The 25,187-nt window shown below is 46.3% G+C and overlaps 2 protein-coding genes across 6 annotated transcripts in view; one reads left to right on the top strand and one right to left on the bottom strand.

Annotated features, from left to right (window-relative positions):
• MEGF6 (multiple EGF like domains 6) overlaps nt 1–4,136 on the top strand; it is a 204,916-nt gene extending 200,780 nt beyond the window's left edge. For all 5 annotated transcript variants that reach the window (XM_083452048.1, XM_083452047.1, XM_083452049.1 and 2 more), the window contains one exon: nt 1,682–4,136. In XM_083452048.1, coding sequence (XP_083308174.1) covers nt 1,682–1,746 — 65 coding nt within the window. In that variant the 3' untranslated portion in view covers nt 1,747–4,136. The remainder of the gene's footprint in view (nt 1–1,681) is intronic.
• Nucleotides 4,137–6,905: 2,769 nt separating this feature from the next.
• Nucleotides 6,906–25,187, bottom strand: part of ARHGEF16 (Rho guanine nucleotide exchange factor 16) — a 36,337-nt gene continuing 18,055 nt past the window's right edge. Inside the window, exons 5-15 of the mRNA XM_083452132.1 lie at nt 24,956–25,012; nt 23,281–23,441; nt 22,783–22,935; nt 22,143–22,272; nt 21,264–21,338; nt 19,919–20,011; nt 19,298–19,455; nt 16,040–16,240; nt 14,248–14,321; nt 9,295–9,396; nt 6,906–8,370 (exon numbers count right to left, since the gene is read on the bottom strand). Of these exons, the coding sequence (XP_083308258.1) occupies nt 8,231–8,370; nt 9,295–9,396; nt 14,248–14,321; nt 16,040–16,240; nt 19,298–19,455; nt 19,919–20,011; nt 21,264–21,338; nt 22,143–22,272; nt 22,783–22,935; nt 23,281–23,441; nt 24,956–25,012 (1,344 nt within the window). The 3' untranslated portion in view covers nt 6,906–8,230. The remainder of the gene's footprint in view (nt 8,371–9,294; nt 9,397–14,247; nt 14,322–16,039; nt 16,241–19,297; nt 19,456–19,918; nt 20,012–21,263; nt 21,339–22,142; nt 22,273–22,782; nt 22,936–23,280; nt 23,442–24,955; nt 25,013–25,187) is intronic.

The following is a 25,187-nucleotide window of genomic DNA, read 5'->3' as shown; positions in this document are numbered from 1 at the left end:
GTCTTCCTGCTGTCCCCGGACCAGGTCTGAAGGCAGGCGGTGGGGAGAAGAGCGCTTCTCCCCGCTGCCAGCCCCTTAAGCTCCAGGGACAGCGGGGAGGCGCAGCGCGTCTTCCCGCTGTTCCCGGACCTGGTCTGAAGGCAGGCGGTGGGGAGAAGAGCGCTTCTCCCCGCTGCTGGCCCCACAAGCGCCTGGGGGGGAAATAATTTTTTTTTCTTTATTTCCCCCCCAAAAAACTTGGTGCGTCCTATGGGCCGGTGCGCCCTATGGAGCGAAAAATACAGTAGCTGGCTGGTGTGGGAAGCAAGGGGCGTCAGAACTAGGAACGTAGGATGCAGTCTTGGACCAAATTAGACCACACACCCACCTAGCCTCCATAGGGTCTACAATTCAGTGATGGCCAAACTCAGCCCTCCAGCTGTTTTGGGACTACACTTCCCATCAATGGGAGTTGTAGCCCAAAAACAGCTGGAGGGCCATGTTTGGCCATCACCGGTCTACATCAATCTTGGGTTCCCAGATAATGTTAGACTACAACACCCACCATCCCTGGCTAGAAGGGCCAGTGCTGAGGGATAATGGGAGTTGCCGTCCAACAGCATCTGAAGACCCCAAGAAAGGCCTGGGTGATGTATTGATACATCACCCAGGACCAGTATGAGGGCAAGACTGCCGGGTGAAGCAGTCTGGTCCTCATTGTGCCAGCAGGCAGCTTCTTTAAATTGCTCCACTGAGGGGGGTGGGCATGGCTGTCTGTGCCTCTGGGAAGCAATTTAACAAAAAGCCCACTGTCCAGGAGGCAGAGGCTTGATCAGCTGAACAGGCGGGCAGTTTAAGGAAGCCTGATCAAGCCTCCACAGACCAGGTGGGGGCTTCATTCATCTGCTTGCTGAGGGGCAGGGGCAGCTGCACACCCCTCAGCAGAGCAGTATAAAGATGCCACCCACCTGTACAGTGTCTGAGGCCACCGTGCAAACAGAGTGTTCACACAGCTTACTCCCTGCCACCTTCTCTCAGGAGAAAAAGGCTGCCCACCTGTGTGAAGGCGGAGGGAACCCTGTGACTGGACCTCAGCAGGTTCCATGGGCTTGGTCACCTTGGGCAGGCTGCGTCTTTCCTCCCCTGGGAGTAAAGATGCAGCGCACCCGCTTGGGCGGGTGTCTTTGAGGTAGCCTCCCTCCGGCTCGCCTCAGTACAGTAGCTCGTTCCCTCCACACGCTGGGTGCTGGGAACAAGCTGCATCAGCCCTGGCCTCCCACAAGCAAGCGAAGGGAGCGACCAGTTTCTTTCCTTCAAAGTGCCCAACTGGGAGGAAAAAGATTGGTTGCATCTTCCTGACTGCAACCCTACCATCTGGCTTGTGTGAGCCTGAGCAATAGGATAAAGAGGCTTCCTCGGCCAAAGGGCTGGGCGCTGTATCTGGCTGCTTCTTGCTCCCCTAAGGTGGCAAGGAAGAAGCAGCCAGATACATTTCAGATATTGTGATATGTTGGTATACTGCAGTATTTAGCTGCTGATATATCACAATGCTGAAAACCAAACACCACCCAGCCCTAGTACCTGGAGATGTTGAGGATTGAACCCGGGATCCTCTGCATGCATGGCAGGGGCTCCACCACTGAACTATATAGCCCTGTTGCTGAGACCATGCCTCTAACACGTTATAATTTTCCTCTTACAGCTGCACAGTCTCGGACTTATTACCGGGCTTCCTCCAGGGTGGCTGCCCCATCTGTGAAACACTAGTTTCTGGACTCATCACTTCCAGCACAGACTTGGGCAGAAACTGCAAGGGTTGGCTGCCAAGTATGGAACTAGCTCACCTGACTCGCGACATGCCAGCTTGCAGATTGAACCCCTCAAGAGCGCAACAAATCAAAGATTTTGCCCAGAGGAGCGGTCGCCCTGCACAGACTGAGTGAAAACAACTCAAAACAAGCACATATCCCCTTCAAACCAACAAGGCAGTGTGGAAAACCTCCCCCCCCCCAAAAAAAATCCTCCATCTCATCCACTCACAAAATCTGGAAACCATTTTTAAGCATAGCCATTTTGTCTCTGAGCTTCTGGACTTAAAAAGAGCAAAAGCTTGTAATTATGAGTTACTCTTGTTTGCCTGGAATTATTAATAGCAGGATTCTGTATTTATGTAAAGGTATTATTTATGGGCAGGTGTATCAAAAGCTGCATCTTCGTACTTGCTACGCAAAAGGCCCTATGGGTCTGTGTAGCCCTGGAAAGTGTGGGAGACAGAGGGTGTTTGAAACACAACATCCCTGGCGCTTGAGATAGAATGATCTCAACAGTCCCCATACTAGCTAGCCAAGAGCTTGAGATTGGCAAGCTGCTGGGGGGGGGGGGGAGAGGATAGCCCCTTTTAACTCCCAGAAAGCCCCAGGTGCAAAAACATGGCACTACAAAGGTGCAGATTGTTTTGCTGCCTTTCCATGATCTGGCCTAAGGGATTTGTAGAAGAATCGCAGCCTGGCACCTCAGATGCACCAGCCAACCTGAGATTATTTCACATAAAAAGTCTGTTGGTTTGCTTACTTTAGGTTGCCTTTTGCATATACAAAGGAGCCATTAAGCCTGCAATCTAAAGCCTAAAGACATCAGACTTGGGGACAGATGTTTTAACTGCCTGGCTTTGCATGAGATGAATTGATGCCCATTGCTCCACCTTTCGCCAACCTGGTGCTCTCCTGCCGTTTTGGACTACAACACCCATCATCCCCCAACCAATATATCATCAGAGAGAGATTGCAAGAGGCAGGGGCTTGTGAAATGCTATAGGGACATCTCTTCTGCTGTGATCCTTGCTTTCCCATCATGGAAGAGGGAAAAGACCATGGAACTTGTTCCGAGCAAGAGCTAAAAAGTTGTTAGATTAATTCATGCATGAGCCCTATGGTTGTTGGGTTTTTTGTTAAGCGTGCTTTTTCCTCCTTGTTTTAGAGTCTTTTATAAGCTTTTTGCCTGGCCTTTCCCTATACAGCCATGAGGGAAAGCCACTTGCTGTTTTTAAACAGAAACTCGGAACTCTGCCGCTTCTGAAACGTGCTTGGTGGCCCATGAACTTTCTGCTGCATCTCCGACAGCCTACATCGTACTTGCAATGAAGTACTTTTGTGAAGACTCTGCTTAAAAATAATTTGGGAACCAAGACAGGATGAAAAGGACAGGATTTTATCAGCCTGCATGGAGGGGTCAGATCCTGAAGGCTTAACACCTAGGGAAGTCTTCCTTTTTAAAGTAGCGATGGCACAGAAATTGGTTAATCGCAGGAGAGCAACAACCAAACAATTCAGGAACTTCACCCCCAAACACACATCTTCACCCTTTCCCTCAATCTTTATCTTGCAAAAGATGAGGTAGGTTTGCAGCAAAGGCATCATCTTACCTTGAACATCCATTGCCAATCTGGAAAACAGAAGTTCCCGGTGCCTCCGATGAGGAACTCCACTGAGCCAGAAGACATGGGAAACACTCACTGCCCAAGCTCCTTTTTACAAGGGCTAAGTCTTGGGAAATAAAAAGAGAGTCAGTTAAAAGCTGAGCTACTGTAGCAAAGAGAGAGATAGAGCGAAAGAACTCACCATCCCCACTGAGATTTTATCATGTGTCATGCATAAGAACTTGAACCCGGCTTTAGAAAGTAATCAGAAACTGTGGAGCTGTACAGTATTTGATATGTAAAGGTTTTAGCTTTCATACTTGTGCTTGGGGACAACACATCAGAAACTTCCCCCAGCTAAAATTTAATAGAGCAGAGTTTTGCCTTTTCAGTTAAATGGATGTTGTTATTTGCAAGATTAGTGCTCCTTTGTCCATAATGCCCTAGCCTGTTTTCAAAAGCACCACCTACCTGCTATCTACACTCTTTGCTGTCCCCTCAAAGTTGTGTTTTACCCCCAAGCAGATCCGTAGAAATTAATGGACTTAAGTCAGTCATGCCTGTTACATTTACTTTGTGTTGGACTAAGACTGGAAACAATCCATGACCTCTGACTTACTCCTGCCATCGGTTTACAGATCTTTGGTTTTTTCCAGCTGCAATACTGCAGAACGTCTTGCCATATGTCTGACAAAATTATAATGTTGTCACTTGCTTCTATTAAAATATATATTTATATTTATATACTGTATGCACTTTATGCTACCCTCCGTGAAGGTGGCAGATTTTTGGCACACGGTATTATGTCCGACACAAAAATAAAAATTAATTTGGGGTCCCCCCCCCTGCCCAAAATAACAATAATCACTTTGCATACACAGATGGCCTCTCTGTCCTCCCAAGTTCTAGAATATTGAATACCACCAACCTGAATGGCTCTAAAAGAGGATGAGACAAATTCACCAAAGGCAAGGCGACTGATGGCTACTAAACTGCGGTCAGGGGCAGCGAATCTTTCTGCGTATCACAGCTGTTGCTGGAAACCGCAGAAGGGGAGGTTGCACTTGCAAACTTCCCAACTTCCCACAGGGATCTGGGTTGGCCACTGTGAGAACAAGAATCTGGACTGGATGGGCATTGGCCTGATCCTGCAGTCTCTTATGTTCTCATGTCATTGTCCACATATTTATCAGGATAATTTTGACATACCTCCACCCCATCATCAGATTTGCCCTTGAGCTGGTTTTAGCATTTTGTTGTTGTTTAGTCGTTCAGTCGTGTCCGACTCTTCATGACCCCATGGACCAGAGCACGCCAGGCACTCCTGTCTTCCACTGCCACCCGCAGTTTGGTCAGATTCATGTTTGTATCTTCGAGAACACTGTCTAACCATCTCGTCCTCTGTCGTCCCCTTCTCCTTGTGCCCTCCATCTTTCCCAACATCAGGGTCTTTTCCAGTGAGTCTTCTCTTCTCATGAGGTGGCCAAAGTATTGGAGCCTCAGCTTCACGATCTGTCCTTCCAGTGAGCACTCAGGGCTGATTTCCTTAAGAATGGATGCATTTGATCTTCTTGCAGTCCATGGGACTCTCAAGAGTTTCCTCCAGCACCATAATTCAAAAGCGTCAATTCTTCGGCGATCAGCCTTCTTTATGGTCCAGCTCTCACTTCCATACATCACTAGCATTAAAAATAGGTTTTAGCATTAAAAATCATCAAGTGCAAAGTGACTCACACACAATCTTATGCACATCTACTCAGTAATAATAATAATTTATTATTTCTACAGCTACTCCGTAGCCATTTATTATTTCCCCAGCCACTCTGGGCGGCTTCCAACGAAAGCTTTAAAATGCATTAAAACATCAGTCATTAAAAACTTCCCTAAACAGGACTGCCTTCAGATGTCTTCTAAATGTCATAGTTGTTTATTTCTTTGACATCTGATGGGAGGGAGTTCCACAGGGCGAGCGCTACTACCGAGAAGGCCCTCTGCCTGGTTCCCTGTAACCTCACTTCTCACAGTGAGGGAACCGCCAGAAGGCCCTCGGCACTGGACCTCAGTGTCCAGGTGTGCAGTGTTCAGGTATACTCAGAAGGCAGCCCTGCAGAATTCAGTGGAGCTTACTTCCCAGCTGCAAGAAATAGGAATGCAGCCTAAGAAACTGAACCTGCACAGCAAAGTGTCCCTGTGGCAAATACTGCATGTGCCGCAAGTTTGCTGGGTAGCATTAAGGAAGCTGTTCTCTCAGCTTCAATCTGCTCCCTGCCCTGCAATAATCTGCAATATGGGAGGGGGGGGGGGAAGCATGGTAATACTGACTTACCTTACAGGGTGCTTGCAAAGACTGCATTCGGGGCCTGCATACGAACTGCTCTGAATACTTGACAGCGCTATACAGATGTTTCAAGTAATAATATTTTTAAAAAGAAACAACTATGTTAGATCATTTTTAAAAAACAGTTTTAAAAACACATTTTAGAAGCTTGCAAAAAGTTCTGTCCTGGTGCCTAAATTTAGGAGCTTTAGGGCATTTCCCCATAGCACACATACACGGCTTCTTACAACAGATTATTTGCAGATTTATGAACCGCTTCCCAACCGTACGTTCCGACAGCTAATTGCAAATAAGATGTGAGAAAGATAAAATGTTAAAGATTACAAACTCAAGTCGGCTAAGCCCATTTCTACAACTGTACCATACAGTGGAATGGGCTGTCTGAAGGTGAGGATCTCTTCTTTGCTAGAGGTTGGATGGCCACCTGTTAGGGGTTATTTAGCTATGATGACTGCACTCGATTGCACTGGGTTGGACTCGATGACCCTTGGAATCCCTTCCAACTCTATAATTATGGTAGTATTTTCCCACAAAGTGACTGAGCCACACTTTAGGGAAAGCCTCCTTGAAACAAAAACTGCAGGACAAACTATGTAAGAAACACCACTTTAGTTTCAAATATGTTGTATGTGAAATATAACCAAGGTGGCACTCAGACAGCATTTTGTTCCATTTCCTTACCTGAGCCTGTGTTCTTTCACGTGGCATAAAGGCCATTTTTGGAAATCTAGTGGAAGTTTAGCGCTCACTTCTGTGTTAATTGCTCCCACAAAATATCCGTTTGCAACTCTGTCGACCTGGAAAATGGCAAGAGTATTTTGTGCTGTAATTTCCTGCAGTAGAAAAAGAATATTAGGAACCGAGACAGAAATGTCATTGTTATCGCCAATACAATCCACACATCTCAATGCACCCCAGGTCTGAACAACTCCTCGGGTACCCTACCCCTTAAAGCAAAAGCTTCAGATCCTGGGTTGAAGTAGGAAGGCTCAGTGGTGAGAGCACCTGCTTGGCTTGCAGAAGGTCCCAGGTTCTATCCCCAACATCTCTGGGCAGGGCTGGGAGAGAGATACCTTCCTGAAACTGCGGAGAGCTGCTGCCAGTCAGGGTAGACAATACTGAGGTAGATGGACGAATGGGCTTCCTTTGCATAAATAACAAACCCTCCGCACCTTCTTCCAAATCATACAAGAGTTTAATCAGCTTAAATAGATATACAGCAAGACACATCACTCATTTTCTAAAACTACCCTCCGAGCTCACAGGAACTGTAGGAAACAGGGTTACTACAGCAATGCAATTTGTCCCAATCAAAACCACTCCGGTCCACTTGCTAGACTCATGCAGATCCAGAACGCGTAGGATAATTACAGTGGTCAGACACAGGAAAACAAACTGCTTGGAGGGGGTGTATGCTAACGATGAAGTCTAAAAACAGAGTTACAGATACTGTATAAAAAGCAGACGCACTTATTAAAATGCCCCGAACAAAAATGATTTTAAAACCAGTACACCGAAGAGTCAACATTAGACATTAAACCCAAATTCATTGTAGCCCATAAGCTAGACATACGTCAAAAGGCAGCCAAGATAAATAAAGCTGCAAGCCCATGCACACTTACCTAAAAGTAAGCCCCACTGAACTCAGCGGAGCTGACTTTTGTGCAAGACATGTTTAGGGTTGCACCGTAAAGGGTTGCACCATGCTAAAAAGAATAAAATGGTGCCAGCGCAATGTATTCAGACTAGGAGGAGTCCATTCAAAAGTTTTCAAAGGCATTGTTCTTCCAACTATAAGAATCACACAGCACTACTGAGGTGCAATGGCTTAATGGCTCATGAACATATGTTGGATTCACCACATCTGTGCAAATTGGCAAAGGAGGGTGGAGGGAGGTGTAAGGCTCTGCAAACATCGAACTGATTGCACAGGAATGTGTCCTCGTGGCTGCGGGTTTGGGGGTGGGGGCAGGAAATTGCAAAATTAAAAGCCAGCTTCTACAGTTGGTGGGAGGGTCACATGACCCCGTTTTCCCTGAGCATTGCAGCCTCCACAATACACACCCACCCACACCATGATGAGATGCTGACATGAATCTGGACAGAACGTTATCTGTACATCGTCTGAACAACCAACAACAGACCACAGAAAATAACACCCAAAGGAGGACCTTTAGGGCAGGGGCGAAGAACACCAGCGAAACACCATCTTCAGACAACCAGGTGAACAATTGTGTCCTTTTGTGGAGGGGAAGGGAAGCGGAGAGATGCCTCAACCCAGGTGGTCCCCCAGCAAAGGTGCGTCCATTGTGCGGCACGGCTGGAAGGTCATTCATCACTTTGGACGGCGGCTACCTTACAAGCCAGGCAAGAGCTCACTTCCAACCCAGGAGGGACATTGAGAGGCAGTCAGCAACCCAGATCTGCCTTCGCAGGCCCTACTGCTGGCTTTGTGTCCCAAATGCTCCAGCGGACTAATGTTCGACATGCTCCAGCATTCACACATCTGTCTCTATGCGCAACCGTTCCATGCGCTGAACATTGCGCTCCACGGCGCTGCGGTTGGTGATCTCTTGGGCACAGGCTTGCGGGAACCAGCCCTTCTCACCGTCACGCAGACGCTCACCTAAGTACCAGCCTGGAAGGAGGAGAGAGAAGGGGCATTTGGTCCACTGCTCCTAGCCTGTCACTGCATTCATTATTGCCTCTGCTTCAAAAAAGAGCAAAGTTAAGCTAAAACATTCAGTTGCAGATTCTGCAAACATAAACACAAGCTTTTAATTTTCCATAGAGACTACAAAACTTTTTTTTTTTAATCATTCCTATATTCTACTAAAAGGTCAAACTGCAATTAAAAATGCTTATTAGATGAACTGGACACATGCATTTCAACATTTCAGCAGCCAAACATTTGCAATCCTATGCCTTGGTATAAAAAAACATCATAACTGGAGTATTTCTAAGACTTCCCAACACAAGATGTTTATATCTCTTGTAGTATGAACATGATTATTTTTTTAAAAAATCATTAAGAAGCCATACAGCAGCGTGACTGTACACACTTGCAGTTTTCAAAAGTCTATTGTGCTGTATATAGGATATGGAGGGTATCAATCATGGTTTCCTAAACTCAGTCTTTCTGAAGTGGCATTTTGTTAAGGGAGAAGAACTTTGTTTCTGTTTATAATATTCACTGCACAGGTGGTGGCGATTTCTCTCTCTTTTCAAGTCCTGAGGGCCACATTCCCTCATTAGTAATCTTCCAGGGCCAGCAGCTAGCAGGGCCAGAGGCAATAAACGGGGCTTAGATTCCAGCCATTAAAAAGCCAGAGATCTCTACACCCATCCAGGCAAACATCACAGCTGAAGGACATGTTTCAGCTGAGCAAAGACACTTGTGAAGTGTGTGGAGTAGGGTCTGGAGAGGTTCCTCACACACACACACCCCACAATCACACCTACAAACTGGGCATAAAGCCCTGGCAGATCCTACTCCAGGTCCTTTCAAACTGGTCCCATAAATCTACCTCTGGAAACCAATCTCGTTCCAAAGCACACTTACCTTCCTCCCTGGTCAGGACTAGGACAACATCGCCTTGCTGGAGGGAAATCTCATCCGTCTGCTTGGCCAAGTAAGCCCGTACAATCTCCACCTGCTTGAGATCTTGGAGAAACAGAGGGATACAGAGTGAGTGGCAGCAGGGAGACAAAAGGGGCAAAGAGAGAGAGAAGAAGAAAAAGAGCAATGCAAGCATTCCTTTCTCCCTCCTATCCTTTTAGAAAAAAACCTTTAAAAGCATGAAGTTCAAAATCAGTTTAATGATAAGAATATAAGTGGGAGCTGCAAAGAAAAATAAATGCTGCAGCATGAACTCATGTCCTAGTAGAATTTCTCTTGTTCTAGGTTCTTGCCAGTCATGCCCTTCGCAAAGATACTGCAAGGCATGGGTGGATAACCTATATCTGGCTAGCAGATTATTTCCCCACGCCTGCCAGGCCAAAGCACACCATCACCTGATGTCACAGTGTCATTTAGTGGGAGATGGGTGGGACTGCCCACCTGTCACTCACCCAACAATGTGATGACATTGGGTGATGCTTTGCTTTGAAGCCCCGATAGTCAGGACTTCAAAGCACCGTGCAAACAACCTTGTGCTGCTCTTTGAACCTCTGAGAAGCGGAGGTTCAAGGAACGACCCTGGGAGGGAGAAGCGGTCTTCATTCAGTGGAAACTGCTTCCCTTTCCTGGAGCAAGGCATGCTCCCACTCCCGATATTATTAAAATATTATTATTTTATGCATTGTGACTTGCCATTGTTTTATTGATTATAGTTTAGAATTTATTTATTATAATTGTTAAGAGCGGATTTCTGTTTAATTTTCATATGCTGATATTTAATATTATTCTATACCATTCTAATGGATTGTTGAATATTACTTTATTTGATATAAGCTGCTTATTTTAAAGTTATGTTCTCTTATCATATTTTTGTATTGGATTAGATTGTTATAAGGCATACATTCTTTGTTTCTTCAGCTTGTAAACCGCCTTGGGTATTGTAAAATAGAAATATGGTATACAAGTTAAAAGCGAAATGAAAACCAGTCATTGGGTGGTTGGGAATGTGCCATTCTCTGGCAAAGGAACCATCAAGAGAGCTCATTTTAAGCTCCTGATTGTTCCTTCGGAGGCCTGCACTTACCTGACATCAGGTGCAGGACAGGTGGGACTTGAGAGCCTTGACCCATGGACCCGAGATTCTCCACTCCTAGTCTAAGGAGCTGAAGTAGGGCAAAACCCACCACATCAACTTCTTGTTTTCCTTTCTCCGCTCAACGGGCAACATTCAGTGGCTATTCACAATGCTCAATCCTAATTGGACCTTTCTTTTAAGAGTGTGTTTGCACTTTGGCAAACCTTCAGATTATTCCAGGCTCTGCCAATACCTCCCCTCCCATCTCTCAGTGGCTCCATTTTGCTGGCATGGGCCACCTGCGCTTGTTATTAGAGAAGCATCAAATGTGTGGGGATTGAAGCCTGCAAGGCAGGTCCCCAGATCTTGAGTTGTGGGGGCCCTCCTTCGTCCGGTTGAAATGAATTGAACCAAAGAAACGTGGGAAATATTGGGCAAAGAAATAGGGAATGCTTCTGTCAAAGTCCCCCTCTCCCTCACTTCCTTTCCAACCACACAGTTTTCAGTTTGGCAGGCAAAAGACTTTCGAGAGTGATAGTTATTCCCACACTGCATTAACGTTCAGCTTCTGACTGACTTCTGGGGAGCAGGCAGCTCTCTGGGAAGAGATTTGGGGAAGCTGGTCAAGAAGGGAGACTTTGAGACATTAGTGAATGAATTACATAAGGAGACTACGGCTGCTGAATCAGGCCAATGGTTCACTTAGTCCAGCATCCTGTTCTCACAGTGGCCAAACAGATGCTCATTATGGGAAGCCCGCAAGCAGGACCTGAGTGAAACAGCAACTCTCCCCGCCTGCGAGTCACAGCGACTGGTATTCAGAAGATACTGCCTTAAATAGTAGAGGGAGAACATGGCTTTTGAGTTTAGATCCATAGCTTGCATTGACATGAATTTAGATGCAACTTGCTTTCTATCTTGATGCCATGGTTTTTGTTTTCTGTTTTGAGGCTATGCTATGGTTTCGTTATACAGTGGTACCTCAGGTTAAGTACTTAATTCATTCGGGAGGTCCGTTCTTAACCTGAAACTGTTCTTAACCTGAAGCACCACTTTAGCTAATAGGGCCTCCTGCTGCCGCTATGCCACTGCCACATGATTTCTGTTCTCATCCTGAAGCAAAGTTCTTAACCCAAGGTACTATTTCTGGGTTAGCGGAGTCTGTAACCTGAAGCATATGTAACCTGAAGTGTACGTAACCCGAGGTACCACTGTACTGACTTTCCATTCCGATACTTTTCATTAACTTAACCGTTTCCTGGTTTGCTCATCAAGCACTTTGGGTTTCCCTTGGGAAGCAAACCAACGTAATAAAATGGGGGGGGAAATGTCGGTCTGTATAACCAGTTGGCTTCCTGCCTAGCCTGTTGTCAACAAAGGGAGGGGCTGCATCTCAGTGACAGAGCAGCTGTTTTGCATGCAGAAGGTCCCAGGTTCAATCCCTAAGCAAGTCCAGGCAGGCTTGTAACCCTGAAGAGCCACACTGAATCAGAATAGAATCATAGAACTGTGGAGTTGGAAGGCACCCTGAGGGTCATCTAGTCCAACTCCCTGCAACACAGGAACCTTCTGCCCAAGTGGGGCTCGAACCCATGACCCCAAGATTAAAAGTCTCATGCTCCACCAACTGAGCTATGAGTTAAATGGACCAAAGGACAGACTCAGCATAAGGCAGCATCCTGGGGGCGGCGAAATGAAAACATGCAAGTGCCCCATTTCCTGCAAACACTGAACATTCGCAACAAAAGAAATTCAACTTGCTATATTCTCTGGAATTGAGCTCTTCCCTAGACAGCCAAACTCCGCATGAACCACCAGAGGGAGCACTAATCTCAGTTCCTTTTTGGATTTTTGCTCTCTGCACTCAAGGGTGGAAAAAGCCACATTCCTTGTTTAGCACTGTCCTCCCCCCTCAGATCAGGGAGAACAGAGGGCAAGGCATCTCTTAAAGGGGCAGAGCCAAGGCCAACACCCTCCCTTGCAGAGAACCTGAATGGATCCCCTTTTTCAGGTAAGGGGTTGGAACACTCCCAGATTCTTTTGATCCTTTGCAGTGAGAAGCACCTTCAGGCTGGCTTCAAAACCAGCCCAGCACTTTCGCCTGCTCTTTGAGGAAGCAGATGGGGACATCCAGACAGCGATGGTTTTAAAACTGTAACTTGAAACATCATCTGTGTTTAGATGCCAGGCAAAAACCCTTTATTTTAATCCATGATTTGGACCCTTCATCTGGAGGACAATAGGTATTACTTGTGGCTCCATTTCTTTTATCTTCCAGTGGGGTGGGGAGCTCTGTGTCTGACCTGCCTTTTGTATATAAAACGGACAGGTGGTTTTAGGTTTTCATTTGGTTCTGGTTTTCACACATCAGGCCTAACATTTGCACCATTTTGTAAGCTGCTTTGGGTCACCTCTTGTGGAAAAGGTAAAAAGGTAAAGGTAAAGGTACCCCTGCCCGTACGGGCCAGTCTTGACAGACTCTAGGGTTGTGCACCCATCTCACTCAAGAGGCCGAGGGCCAGCGCTGTCCAGAGACACTTCCAGGTCACGTGGCCAGCGTGACAAAGCTGCATCTGGCGAGCCAGCGCAGCACACGGAAACGCCATTTACCTTCCCGCCACTAAGCGGTCCCTATTTATCTACTTGCACCCAGGGGTGCTTTCGAACTGCTAGGTTGGCAGGCGCTGGGACCGAGCAACAGGAGCGCACCCCGCCGCGGGGATTCGAACTGCGACCTTTCGATCGGCAAGCCCTAGGCGCTGAGGCTTTTATCCACAGCGCCACCCGCGTCCCCTAATCTTGTGGAAAAAGCAACCGATAAATGCTAACACTGCCAACAACAACATTGTTAATAATAATAATTATGATGATGATGCTAATAGCTTGCGACAGGCAAGGCCAAGGTGCTGCCCTCCGGACATCATGAGACTACATCTCCCATCAGCCCCTGCCAGCACGGTCAATGGTCAGGGATGATGGGAGTTGTAGTCCAGCAAAAACATCCAGAGGGCAGCATGTTGGCTACCCCTGGGCTTAGGGCCTCAGGATGGGCTATACCCAGTGATCTCCATCCACTAGAACAAGGGCTTTTGCAGTTGCAGAGAAGGCAAGTTTTAATACTGCACAACAGAGGAATCCAAAGGAAGGCGCGGGAGCTTTTTGTGCACTCTAGAAACCTGCTTAAATGTTCTCTTGGGCAACATTCCACAGTTGCAAAGGATTTTGCCAGTGGAACCAGCGTACCATTAAATAGAACGGACACCCTCGGAAGGTGGCGGACTCTCCTTCACTGGAGGTTTTTAAACGGAGGTTGGATGGTCATCTGTTGGGGACTCTTTGGTTGAGATTTCTGCATTGCAGGGGATTGGACTAGATGACCCCGCAGGGTCCCTTCCAACTCTACAGTTCTATGATTCTATAAGCACAGCACTGGATGCAACCACTTAATCCAGCCCTGGAGGGGGACAATGACAACTTTAGAGTCCAACAACAAGGGGGTGGAGGGAAGGAGCTCCAGCCCTGTTTTAGAGCCACTATTCAAGTCTTAATTCAGCTCTCCATAAATAAGAACAGTGAGAGCTGTTTGACAGTGGAATTTGCTGCCAAGGAGTGTGGTGGAATCTCCTTCTTTGGAGGTCTTTAAGCAGAGGCTTGACAACCATATGTCAGGAGTGCTCTGATGGTGTTTCCTGCTTGGCAGGGGGTTGGACTCGATGGCCCTTGTGATATCTTCCAACTCTATGATTCTATGATTCTATGAAATACAGCAAGTTCTTTTTAAGAGAAGCGCAAGATTTTCAAATAATAATAATAAGTTGTACCTCCTTTGTTGGCAGTGTCCTTCTCCTTGTCTTCCCTGTGCATCAAAGCTCTGATCCATCGGGCACGGTCGCTCCTGCCAAAAGCACAGCATTCAAAGCATTTACAAAGCAAATATATTGTTATGAGTTTGGGGAGTGTGGGGTCAGTCCGGATGATACCCCCAAGTCCCTTCCAGTTCTTGAGATCCTGTATCTGTCTGGGTAGAATGCATAAAAGCAAGCTTGCCAAACCAGTTCCTTCATAAAGTCAATGGCTTTGGCTGTTAAGTACCGTGATTTAGCATGACCATAGAAGTTGCTCTGTTGCCATGGAGGAAAACAGGTGGGCTGCTACATTAGAGAACAATAGGCCAGAGTTTGGCGAAGGAGAGTGAAGCAGTCTGGAAGACTTACTTGCTCCATGCTGGACTTTGCAGCTTCCCAAAGGAACCCTAATGGAGAAGCAATATCTGTTGGGAAGTTAATGCTGTGAGCCCTTCCATCCCATGCTCAGGTTGTATAGATGTGCAAATAAAACAATATATTCTAAAGGAATCACCATCTCTGGTGACTTTCATTCCAAGGAAACTGAACCCTGGGAAAAACCCTTAGGACCCCTGGTGTCTCTCACTCCTCAGAGACTGGGGTGGCATGTAACAACATAAGCATTATGGGCTGTATTCTGTGTTAGTCCTACTCAAAGCAGACCCGCTAAAAGCAACGGACCCAAGTTAGCCATGGTTGTTAATTTCAGTGGGTCTATTCTGAATATTTGTTTGTTTGTTGCCCATCTGACTGGTTTGCCTGAGTCACTCTGGGCGGCCTCCAACAGATTAAAACATCAAGCACAGTAAAACATCATTAGTAGGACTAAGGTTGGCTACAACCCTATATATTTAATGCAATTACTGTATTTTTTTGCTCTATAAGACTCACTTTTTCCCTCCTAAAATGTAAGGGGAAATGTGTGTGTGTCTTATGGAGTGAATGCAGTCTGCACAGCTATCCCAGAAGCCAGAAGAGCAAGTGGAATTGCTGCTTTCACTGCGCAGCAATTCCTCTTGCTGTTCTGGCTTCTGAGATTCAGAATATTTTTTTTCTTGTTTTCCTCCTCCAAAAACTAGGTGCGTCTTGTGGTCTGCTGCGTCTTATAGAGCGAAAAATACGGTAATCCCACTGGGAATAGGTTCCCAAGGTGCCTTGCAAATATAAACCCCACTACCTTCAGGCTTAGACAAATATAGAGGAATGAAGGATGGAAGCGAAGAAGAAGAAAGCAAACTCAAGATCAGGAATGAGGAACCTGTGTCCCCCAGATGTTGTTGGACAATGCCCATACTGCCTGGCCATTGGTCATGCTGGCAGGGAACGATGGGAGTTGTAGTCCAACAACATCCAACAACTTCTCCACCCCTGCACTAGCTCTTAGTTACACAGTTCCTGCAAAGACTGGTTGGATTGGTGGTGGAGCATCTGCTTTGCGTGCAGAAGCTCAGAGGTTCAATCCTCGACGTCTGCAGGTAGGGGCTTGAGAATGTCCCCCGTCCGAAACCCTGGAGAACAACTGCCAGTCCGTGTAGATGATACTGAGCTGGATGGGCACAAGGCTTCATCCCATGAAGGCACAGAGGGCTGAAGGGTAGGGAAAGTCAGGTGCAAACAGCCACCCCCCACAAGCAAGCACAGAAATCTCTCCAGTGCCCACCTTCCCCTTCACCTCTGCTTGATCACATGCCCTCTACCCACTGGGCACAACTGCCCTGGAAGGTGCCCGGTGATGCCAGCCCTCTGCACCAATCAAACCAATACTCACAGGGATTCTGCGGCCAGCACTATCGCCTCCCGCTTGCCTTCGCTGTCCTTGTTCATGGTCACACGGAACAAGTAGCCAAAGCGGAATGCACCACTCGAACCCGGCTTGCCGGGGGGAGAAGAGGGAGCATCCGGGTTTTCAATTTTGTCCACCGAAAGCTGGTCAAGCATGGCGTAGTTGAGAACCATGTAGCTCTCCTCGCTGCAAGAAATAAAAGAGAGCTGGGACCGGGAATGAGACAAGAGCCAGGAAGAATTGTGTACAGCGGAATTGCACTAACGTTTTATTTGCTACAAAACGGTTTGTGAACAATGAAAGTCCACCCAAGGCAACTGTGATCATTAACTTCCTTCTATAATGGTGGCAGTAGAACTTCCAGATGTTGCTGGACTACAACTCCCATAACCCCCAACAACTGGGCATGCTGGGTGGGGCTGATGGGATTTGGAGTCCAGCATATTCTGAAAGGCATGAGGCCAGGGAAGGCTGTAAATGAATTAATCTACTGGCTGTGCTGTTTTTGACAGCTTGGGACAAAGCATCCTAAAATATCCCACAGTTCCCTCCAAAGTTCCCTTCTCATCATCATCATTTGTTTGTATTCTGCCTTGGCTGTTGCACCCTCCCTGTGGAACACCCTCCCATCAGATGTCAAGGAGATAAAGAACTACACAAATTTTAGAAAACATCTGAAGGTAGCCCTGCATCGGGAAGTTTTTAAAGTTTGATGTTTTATCGTATTTTTAATATTCTGTTGGGAGCTGCCCAGAGCGGCTGGGGAAACCCAGCCAGAGGGGCGGGGTATAAATAATAAAATTGTTATTATTCTACCATAACGTTATTCCATTCTCAAGGCGGCTTACAACTTGGAAAGATTTACATGATTACAACAATGTAACAAAAGCAGTTGTGAGCCATAAATAAAAACATATCAAAATGTGCGCCACAAAGTTAAACAATCCCCACACAAGTCATAATAAGATCTACAAATAAAGATGAAAAAAAACCATAAAGAACATCAAAATTAACAGCTCCAAAATTAAATCACAAACACCCCTAATCAATACCCCACCCCAAGAGTCTGTAAGCATCCCAAAAAGCAGGTTGTGAAGGACTCTCAACCAAGATGGTATTGGCCTCTTCGCCAGCCTCAACCTTTGTAGCTGGAGTCAGTCAGTCAGTCAGTCAGTGCCCCTCCCTCCCAACCAGGCAGAAAGAGGCCAGCAAGGAAGGGAGCTGGTCTTGCAGGATTCACATTGAAGAGGTAGATGGCCCTTCCTTGGGGAAATTCTTCGTTCAAGGCTCTTTGCTTGCTGTATGACAGGGCTGGAGAACCTGCGGGACCTCCAGGCGTGGATAGACTCCAACTCCCATCAGGCCTAGCCAGCACAATCAATGGTCAGGGGTGATGGGAGTTGTAGTCCGGCAGCATCTGGAAGACTGCAGGCCTCACAGCCCTGATATAGAATGATTTATAAAATGAAATGAAAAATCAGTTGCTCTGGCATTCCGCAGTCAATTCCAGAGAGAGTGACTGAAGCCTGATGTGTGAGAGAGGAAGAGTTTTCCCATGACAGACAGAAGCCTGGCTCCAATCTGTGCCAAAATTCCCATTAAAGAATCATTTGGGAATGGGCAGGCCACAAACCACGTCCCCCTCGGCAGGCACTTCCCACATAAATCAGCCGCTCACCATTCCACAGCGAGCAGGCAAGAGGCATTCCAAGCAGGGTGGGGGGAGATTTCCCCCCAAATGACATAAAAAAAGAATGAGGGAAGGAAAAAAACTAGTGAAATAGAGTCTTGGCCAGGACGGCGAATCTCAGAGAAGGAATGTAGGGACAGCGCCACAGTCCCGCAATCTTGCAAAGAGAAAAAACGAAACAAAAAACCAATGCACAGCGTCTAATGACTTCACATTCCACAAGGAATTCTTCAGCTCCCTCCTTATCGCAAAAGACAGTTCTCAAGTGTTTCTGCACACCAGCGCCTAGCCAGAAACATCCTCGCCACCCGACCCCAAGTGACCGAAAAACATCCCGAAACTTCAAAACATCAAATGTTAACCCACTGAAGGGGCAATGGTTATAATATGAAATAATCTTTGGGTCCATGGGCACATTTGCAAATCTGAGGTAACTTGTCATGGGCATCACATGACCACACACACACACACACACACCACATCGTGCTTGCAGGCTTCCCATAATGAAAGGGCCACAGGATCTCCACCTTTGTGTCTAAAGAGCACCAAAACCCAATGTTGGGGGGGGGGGGGGAGAAAAGAGTAAGATGCATCCCACTGACACCAGAACACACTCTTCTGAAGAAGCAGCCATTTCCCTCCATCCAGCAGACCTTTGTGACGCGATTGATGGGTTTTTTCCATCTGCAGTTCTGAGCAGCCCTCAAGATAGTCTGCAAAGCCTCTTTCCGTCAGGTTTTCCCCCCACTGCTGATGCCTCTAGGCATTAACCAGAAACCCTCACACATCAGGCAAGAAATCTACACAGACTTTTCTTGGATTTTACCTCAGTCGCTAGGAAGCAGGCCAGAGACTCAACCCCTCTTAAAAGGAATCTACCTAATCTACCTAATTTTCTCTTGTATCACAGAAGGATATCAATAGTGAGACTAAGAGAGAATTAAACCAGGTTGACCAGGGAGACTTGGGTTCAAATCCCTGTTCAGCCCTTTGTCATGTGCCCCATAGGTGTGGAGTGTAGAAACATAAGAACAGGCCTTTTTAGTGGTGGCTCCCAGGTTTGTGGAATGTTCTCCCCAGGAAAGCACACCTGGCATGATCACTTCAATCCTGGAAGGATAAGCACCCAGCGCCTGTTAATGCAATGGTTTGAGGACTTACAATACCCTTGCTACATTTAAAATATTTCTTATAAATATAATTTTCATGTGGACAGCTATCTGGACATTTAGATGGCTAATACAGATTTGCATATTTTAAATTAAGATGGATGTGTCAATGGCTATTGTATTTTCAGCATGAGATGATGAGGGTTTTTTAAATTTCCCATTTTCCCTCTGTTTTTATTTCTGTGTTAAATTTGCTATAAATATTAATTTTAAAAGAGGCATCATCAGGGACTGAGATGGTGTTTGCCAAATGAATGAAGCAGAGCCTTGTTGAAGTGCATTGCGAGTGACTTCGTGAGGTAAAAAATAAATAAATCATGCACAAAATAAAATCCCCCCTACGTGAGGTGAAGTTTGTTCCACTAAAAATGGCCTCTCACACACCTCTTTTTCTTGGTGATGATCAGGACATCGTTGAACACAAAGAGATAGCAGTTCCCACGTCCAGAGCCCTTCCGGAAAATTCCACCTTCTTCTGCCAGAGGCATGGAGAGTTCCCCCCTTTTCAGCAGCCACCGGGAAGCAGAAATCAGCGGGAAGTTCTGGGGAAAGACCCAGGGAGACATTGGTCAATATAGCAAATTCAACCAAAGGGTTATAACAGGTACATCATGGAACCAGACACATTCAGAGTTAGCCAGGGGCAAAGCCAAAATGGCACTGTCCCCCAGACTGCTCCCAACTTGAGAAACAGCCCCTCCTCAAAATACTCCCCTCCTTTTGTCTCCAAAAGGCCCAGGTGAACACAAGGCCTAGCAACAAGGTGGGCTCTCTGGGTGTAAAGGTGAAGTTCTAGCAACGGCCAACAACTTGGATGTTTTTAAAAGGGAGTTAGACACAACAGCCCTGTGAGGTAGGTTAGGGAGAAGGACAGCAGTTGGCCCAAGGTCACCAAGGGAGGATTCGCAGGCCCCTAAGTCCAACTGGTATGCCACAACTTGCCATCAAGCCTAAAGGGTAGAGCCGCGCTGGGGGAAAAAGATTGACACCTTCCAAATCTCACACCTTGATCTTTCCAAACTCCAGCTGCTTCTGCAACGTGTACATCTGCTCGGTTCTCTCCATGGTGTGGGCACCTTCATTGCACCTCTTCACGAGCTGGGGCGTAAAGGAGAGGCAGAAACATACTTTTGTAAACGCAATATCGTCTCTATTGTCATCTCCTGCACAAGTGGGAGCTGCAGGAAAAATAATAATAGTGCAACACGGGGGTGCTTCTGTGCACCTCTCCAGCCTGCCAGTCCTAACCCTCCTTGTGACACTCCATTCCATGACTTCGGCTGCATTCTATTTCCCATCCCACCTGGTTTTCTAGGTCTCCCCGCTCCAGTCCACCAGTCAGCATTCCATGCTCACTGAACATGTTTAGTCCTCACTGGGCTGCTTCCCTCCTCCCTTTTGTGGGGGGGACAGTTACGGGTTGGGTACATCTGCAAAAGTTGGGGTTCCCCAGAGTCTGCTGATCCTTCCACTTTTTGCACATGTGTAATTCAGTTTTAGCTACATCTGCAACAGCACTCAAACCCCAAACGCTGGAATTAGAGCAGGCATGTCCAAAGTCTGTTTTGGGGGCCTAATCTGGCCCACTGGTCCATTTATTTCCTGGGCTAAAATCCTAAAAAAAGCTCAACAACTTAAATCCTTCAATCCAAAAAAAGGCCAACAACTCTGGTCGGCCCTTCGGTCAGCCCTCACGGCCCTACACTTCATCAAATCTGGCCCTCTTTGAAAAAAGTTTGGACACCACTGAATTAGAGGAATAGGTTGCTAAAGTGTGTCTTGCTGCAATCTCCTGTTAGAGGTTTGACAGGAACAGCCCCTCCCTAATTTCAGACGCCTCTTGAAAACTATTGTGGCCTTGACAATATGAAATTTTCTATCAGAATTTATTGATTTATTGATTTGATTGGTTCCAGACCATACATGAGAGCCCCAGCTGTCCAATAAAGCATCTCCTTGTTTTTTCCTTTATTAGATTAAACATTGACCGACCAATTCTGGGGCTCCCCCAAACAACCAGTTTATGGAGCATTCATCCTCATATGCTTGCGGGAAGCTTAAGTGGAGGTTAGACTATGTCCAGTTGTTATTGAGCATCTATCTATTCCAATTTGCTCTGTGGAGCATTTGTTCCCATTTTCAGGAGGGTTATATGGCAATAAACATTCACCCTGATTTGCTTGTAAGGTGTTTGTTAATGGGGAGACATGTAAACACCTTACAAGCAAATCACAATTCTCAACACAATTCTCAACCAATTTGCCTCCCATCACTTTCCTAACTGCAGAAAAGCCCGTTTCATTCTTCAAAAAATGTGATCACACAAAGAGAGCTGGAGATAGTCTCTTACCTTACTGATGGCCTTCAAAGCCTGAGTCGCTGCTTCGTAAGCTCTACTATGCATCAGGGTTTTCTGGCAGACAGTCTGAAATGGAACAGAACATCCACACCACTTCATTTCCCCCTTCCAAAACTATTGGCTGTCCCAACCTGCAACCTGTTCTTGACAGTCCACTCAGCTAAGGGAGGGGCATATCTGCCAATTTTAGTCTCGGGGTTCCCCCCCCCCACCCCAGTCTTGCACTCAGTTTGCCACAATTCTACATCAATATGCAATTTTAAAAATAATTCTCATGAATTATTCCGCCTTTACTTCCTCTAATATACACTTTTTTTGCAATGCATTTTTTGCCTAACAGAAAGTATTTTGTTATATGTTGTTTTCATGAATAAATGTATCATGATGCACACATGAATTTCTGGACATATTGCTTGGATGGAGAATAGCAAATTTTGAAGGATGACTGTGTTTCAGTTCGTGTATAGTTTTGGAAAACCAAGTAGAATAGGTCTGATCAGAACACACAGAACATTACTATTAGAATTGCAGGATTTTAGGTACATCATTCTGTCTTCTCTTCAGGAACATGTAGCAATCTTAAAAAACATGCAGATCAGTGAGGGGCCCAGTAAATCTGGGGCTAAGGGTCAGGTATGAATGAATGAATGAGAAGCATAAACAGCTTCCTCACCAGACTCTAGCAGCATGGCCTGTTAATAAGGTTCCAAGATCAGAGGAAAGAACCCCAGCTTTCAGCCTGATGAATGGTAGACATTAATATTGTATTTTAATGCTGCAACCCACCCACCCCCGCCCCCGGGATGACAGGCAGGTAAACAACAACAGATGGGCATATATATTTCCATGTGCCCCTCTGCTTGCTCTTACATCCATCAGAAGAGGCAGGCGAGTAACTCTCTGCATGGGGTTGATAAGGAAAGAGATCAAGGGAAGGCTGCCACACTCTGGTTTCTGCTCAATGTGTTTCAGGGTCTCTTTAAAGGCAGGATTCGTGGTTCTGCAACAGAACAGAAAACACCACTTTAGCTTCTTGTGACCAATGCAATGCATGTTTCTTACACTTTAAATGGATAACCTGAATACACACACACCAAGTTACCTCCTTTGCAAGAAAGAGTAGAGTATCAAACTGGGAGTTTCAATGAATTCATCTACTACCTACCTTGGATTAAGGGTTGAATCCAAATTAGTCCTGCTCAGAGCAGACCTACTGAAGTCAATGGGCATGACTAACTTAGGGTAATTAATTTCAGTGGGCTAATCCACGTAGGATTAAGTTGGCAATCAGTAGCACTTTCTTAGAATCATACAATTATAGAGCTGCCAGGCATGTTTGTGTTATTATTCCCATATCGCAGATGGGGGAGACTGAAGACTAAGGCCACTTGGGTTCATAGCAGGGGCAAGATTCTAAGTTACACCAACCCACATAGGTTGGACTTTAATACACTAAAGCTTATAAATAATCTTTTAAGTTTGGGGGCGGAGGATGACTGAAATCACTTACAACAGCTTCTGAAGGGTCCTCTGTTGATAGACTTCATTCGAACAATAGATGACGTACGGATTAAAATTATTAGTTGCGTGAGTCTCTACGATGTCGCTGATGTCCGGGATCAGGACGTTCTCCTGATGCCTTTTCTCCAAGTCCTCAAAAAAGCTAGAGGCACAATAAATAAGAGGGAGGTTGAGAAACTGAGTTTCATGGTCAGCCTCCTCTGCACATGTTTCAGCTTGTCAATATCCTCCTTAAACTGTGGTGCCCAGAACAGTTAAGCAGATCCAAAGGTGAACAGTCCAAGGATCTCAGGAGGAATCCTCACAACCACTTTGCCAGGTAGGTAAAAAAAGGTCAGTGGCCAGTTCAAGGTCCCCCAGTGTTGCTTTCCAGCTGAGCAGGGATATGAATTTGGTTGTCACCAAGTCCAACACTCTTAACTCAGGGATGGGGAGCCTGTTATAACTGTTACACTACACAGGCAGCTGCCTGAGGCTTGAGATTTACCTCTTGCTGGCAGCCAGGATATCCCCAACATTGGAGAAGAGGTGGTGGTGATCCGTCTGATTCATAGTGTCCTTCAGTGCCTCCGACTTCATGAAGTGGTTCACCAGGATCTCCAGGCTGCGCATGTAGGAATACTCAGAGGTAATGATCTCAAAGATCGCCTGCAGGGGGGAAAGGATGGAGAGACAGAAGGGTGAACATGAGTGGACAGCCCTTTTAAGCTGATCATTCATCATAGCAGATCATGGAACTGTAGAGGTGGAAGGAACCCCCCCCCCCAAGGTCATCTAGTCCAACCCTCTGCAATGCAGCAATCTTTTGCCCAATGTGTAAGTCAGACCCACAACACTGAGGTTAAGAGTCTCGTGCTCTTCCAACTGAGCTATGTGGCGGGGGTGCATTTTCCGATGCTGGCAAGTGAAATGTTGGTCTGCAGCCACCAACATCGGCACCATTAATGGTGCCATCTGGATAGAACTGTGGGCAAAAATCTGGGGCTCTCCAGAATGATGAGGCAGATCCCCTCGCCCCCAAAAAAATCCAGCAACCCACTTTAGTGATCTGACATTTATTGTTTATGTTCTGGCAATGCATTCTATGTCAGGCTGCCTTTGAAGATGATTTGGAAACCGCAGTTAATACACAATTCATCAGCCAGATTGTTGACTAGGTAGCATGGTCAGAACACATAACACTGATTTTGGCATGACTGCATTTGTTTCCTGGCTCCATTCAAAAATCATAGTTTTGACCTATAAAGCCTGATGTGGCTCAGGACCTCAAGGACTGCTTCCAGCCACCTGAATTGAGCCAGACCCAGTGATCATAATCTGAGGCTCTTCTTCTCAAGTGCCCCCCCCTCCATGGGAGGTTCAGAGGGTGGCAACACAAGATTGGGACTTTTCGGTGGTGGCCCCCTCCACTTATGGAATCCTCTCCCCGCAGGGAGGCACGCCTGGAGCCATCTCTGGTCAATTTTCAGGTGTCAGGCAAAGACTCTTCTCTTTACCTGGGATCTTGGCCCTCGATATGACATTAGTGGGGTGGGGTCTGCAAGTCCTGATCTGTTTTGTCTGTATTTTTAAATCTCCATAGCATGTTCTTATTGGTTTTAATGACAGCTGCTTATGGTCCCTCCTTGAGAAAAGTGACTAACAAATAAAAGAGAAAGAGAAAAGAAGAGAAGTCCTCTGTATGACTATTAAGTGAAGCAATCTTAAGCAGAGAATAAAGAGAGACACAGCAGCTTGAAAGGAACTCATTGTTTAGGAGAATTCACAAGACATTCAAAACCATGCCACTTCTCCAATTTCCACAGCATTTTGCGCAACATACTGTACTTTTCCATGTATAAGACAAGCTTTTCTTCCTTAAAAATTGTATTAAAAATTGGGGGTCACGTTATGCACAGATAGTGCATTGTGGGGATGTGTGATTGGTTGCTGCCATGAGCCAGAGATAGTCAGTGGTGTCGCGTGCAAGTCGCAGTGTAGTTCAGGAAGGTGAGTGAATTTTGACAATTTCCCTTAAAAAAAAGCTCAACAACTCTGGGCAATCTCCCCCCATTTTATTAATTTGGAGTCCCCCAAAATAGGGGGCATCTCATACACAGAAAAATACAGTACTCTTCTAGTGCCAAGCAGGAACCTTGTTTGAGCCTCCTGGCTTCCCTTACCTCCTGCCGTTTGCGCTCTTCCGGGGATATCTGCTCCAGGATTCCGGCTTCCTGCACCTGCAGAAGACAAATTCTGAGTGACTTGCAGACTCATTGATAGTTTTCAGACATCCCTTCTGTGGAACCACATGACCAAGGACCCCACAGGTGGCCATGGGAGTGCAAGAAGGGCACTTTTTTAAAAAAGCAAGTCACATAGAATTCAATGGGGTTTCCTCCCTGGTTAGTGAGG

This window comes from Podarcis tiliguerta, assembly GCF_965153285.1.
Source record: "Podarcis tiliguerta genome assembly, chromosome: 8".
In the NCBI taxonomy this organism is placed as follows: Eukaryota; Metazoa; Chordata; class Lepidosauria; order Squamata; family Lacertidae; genus Podarcis; species Podarcis tiliguerta.
This window is presented reverse-complemented; position numbering and strand designations above follow the sequence as displayed.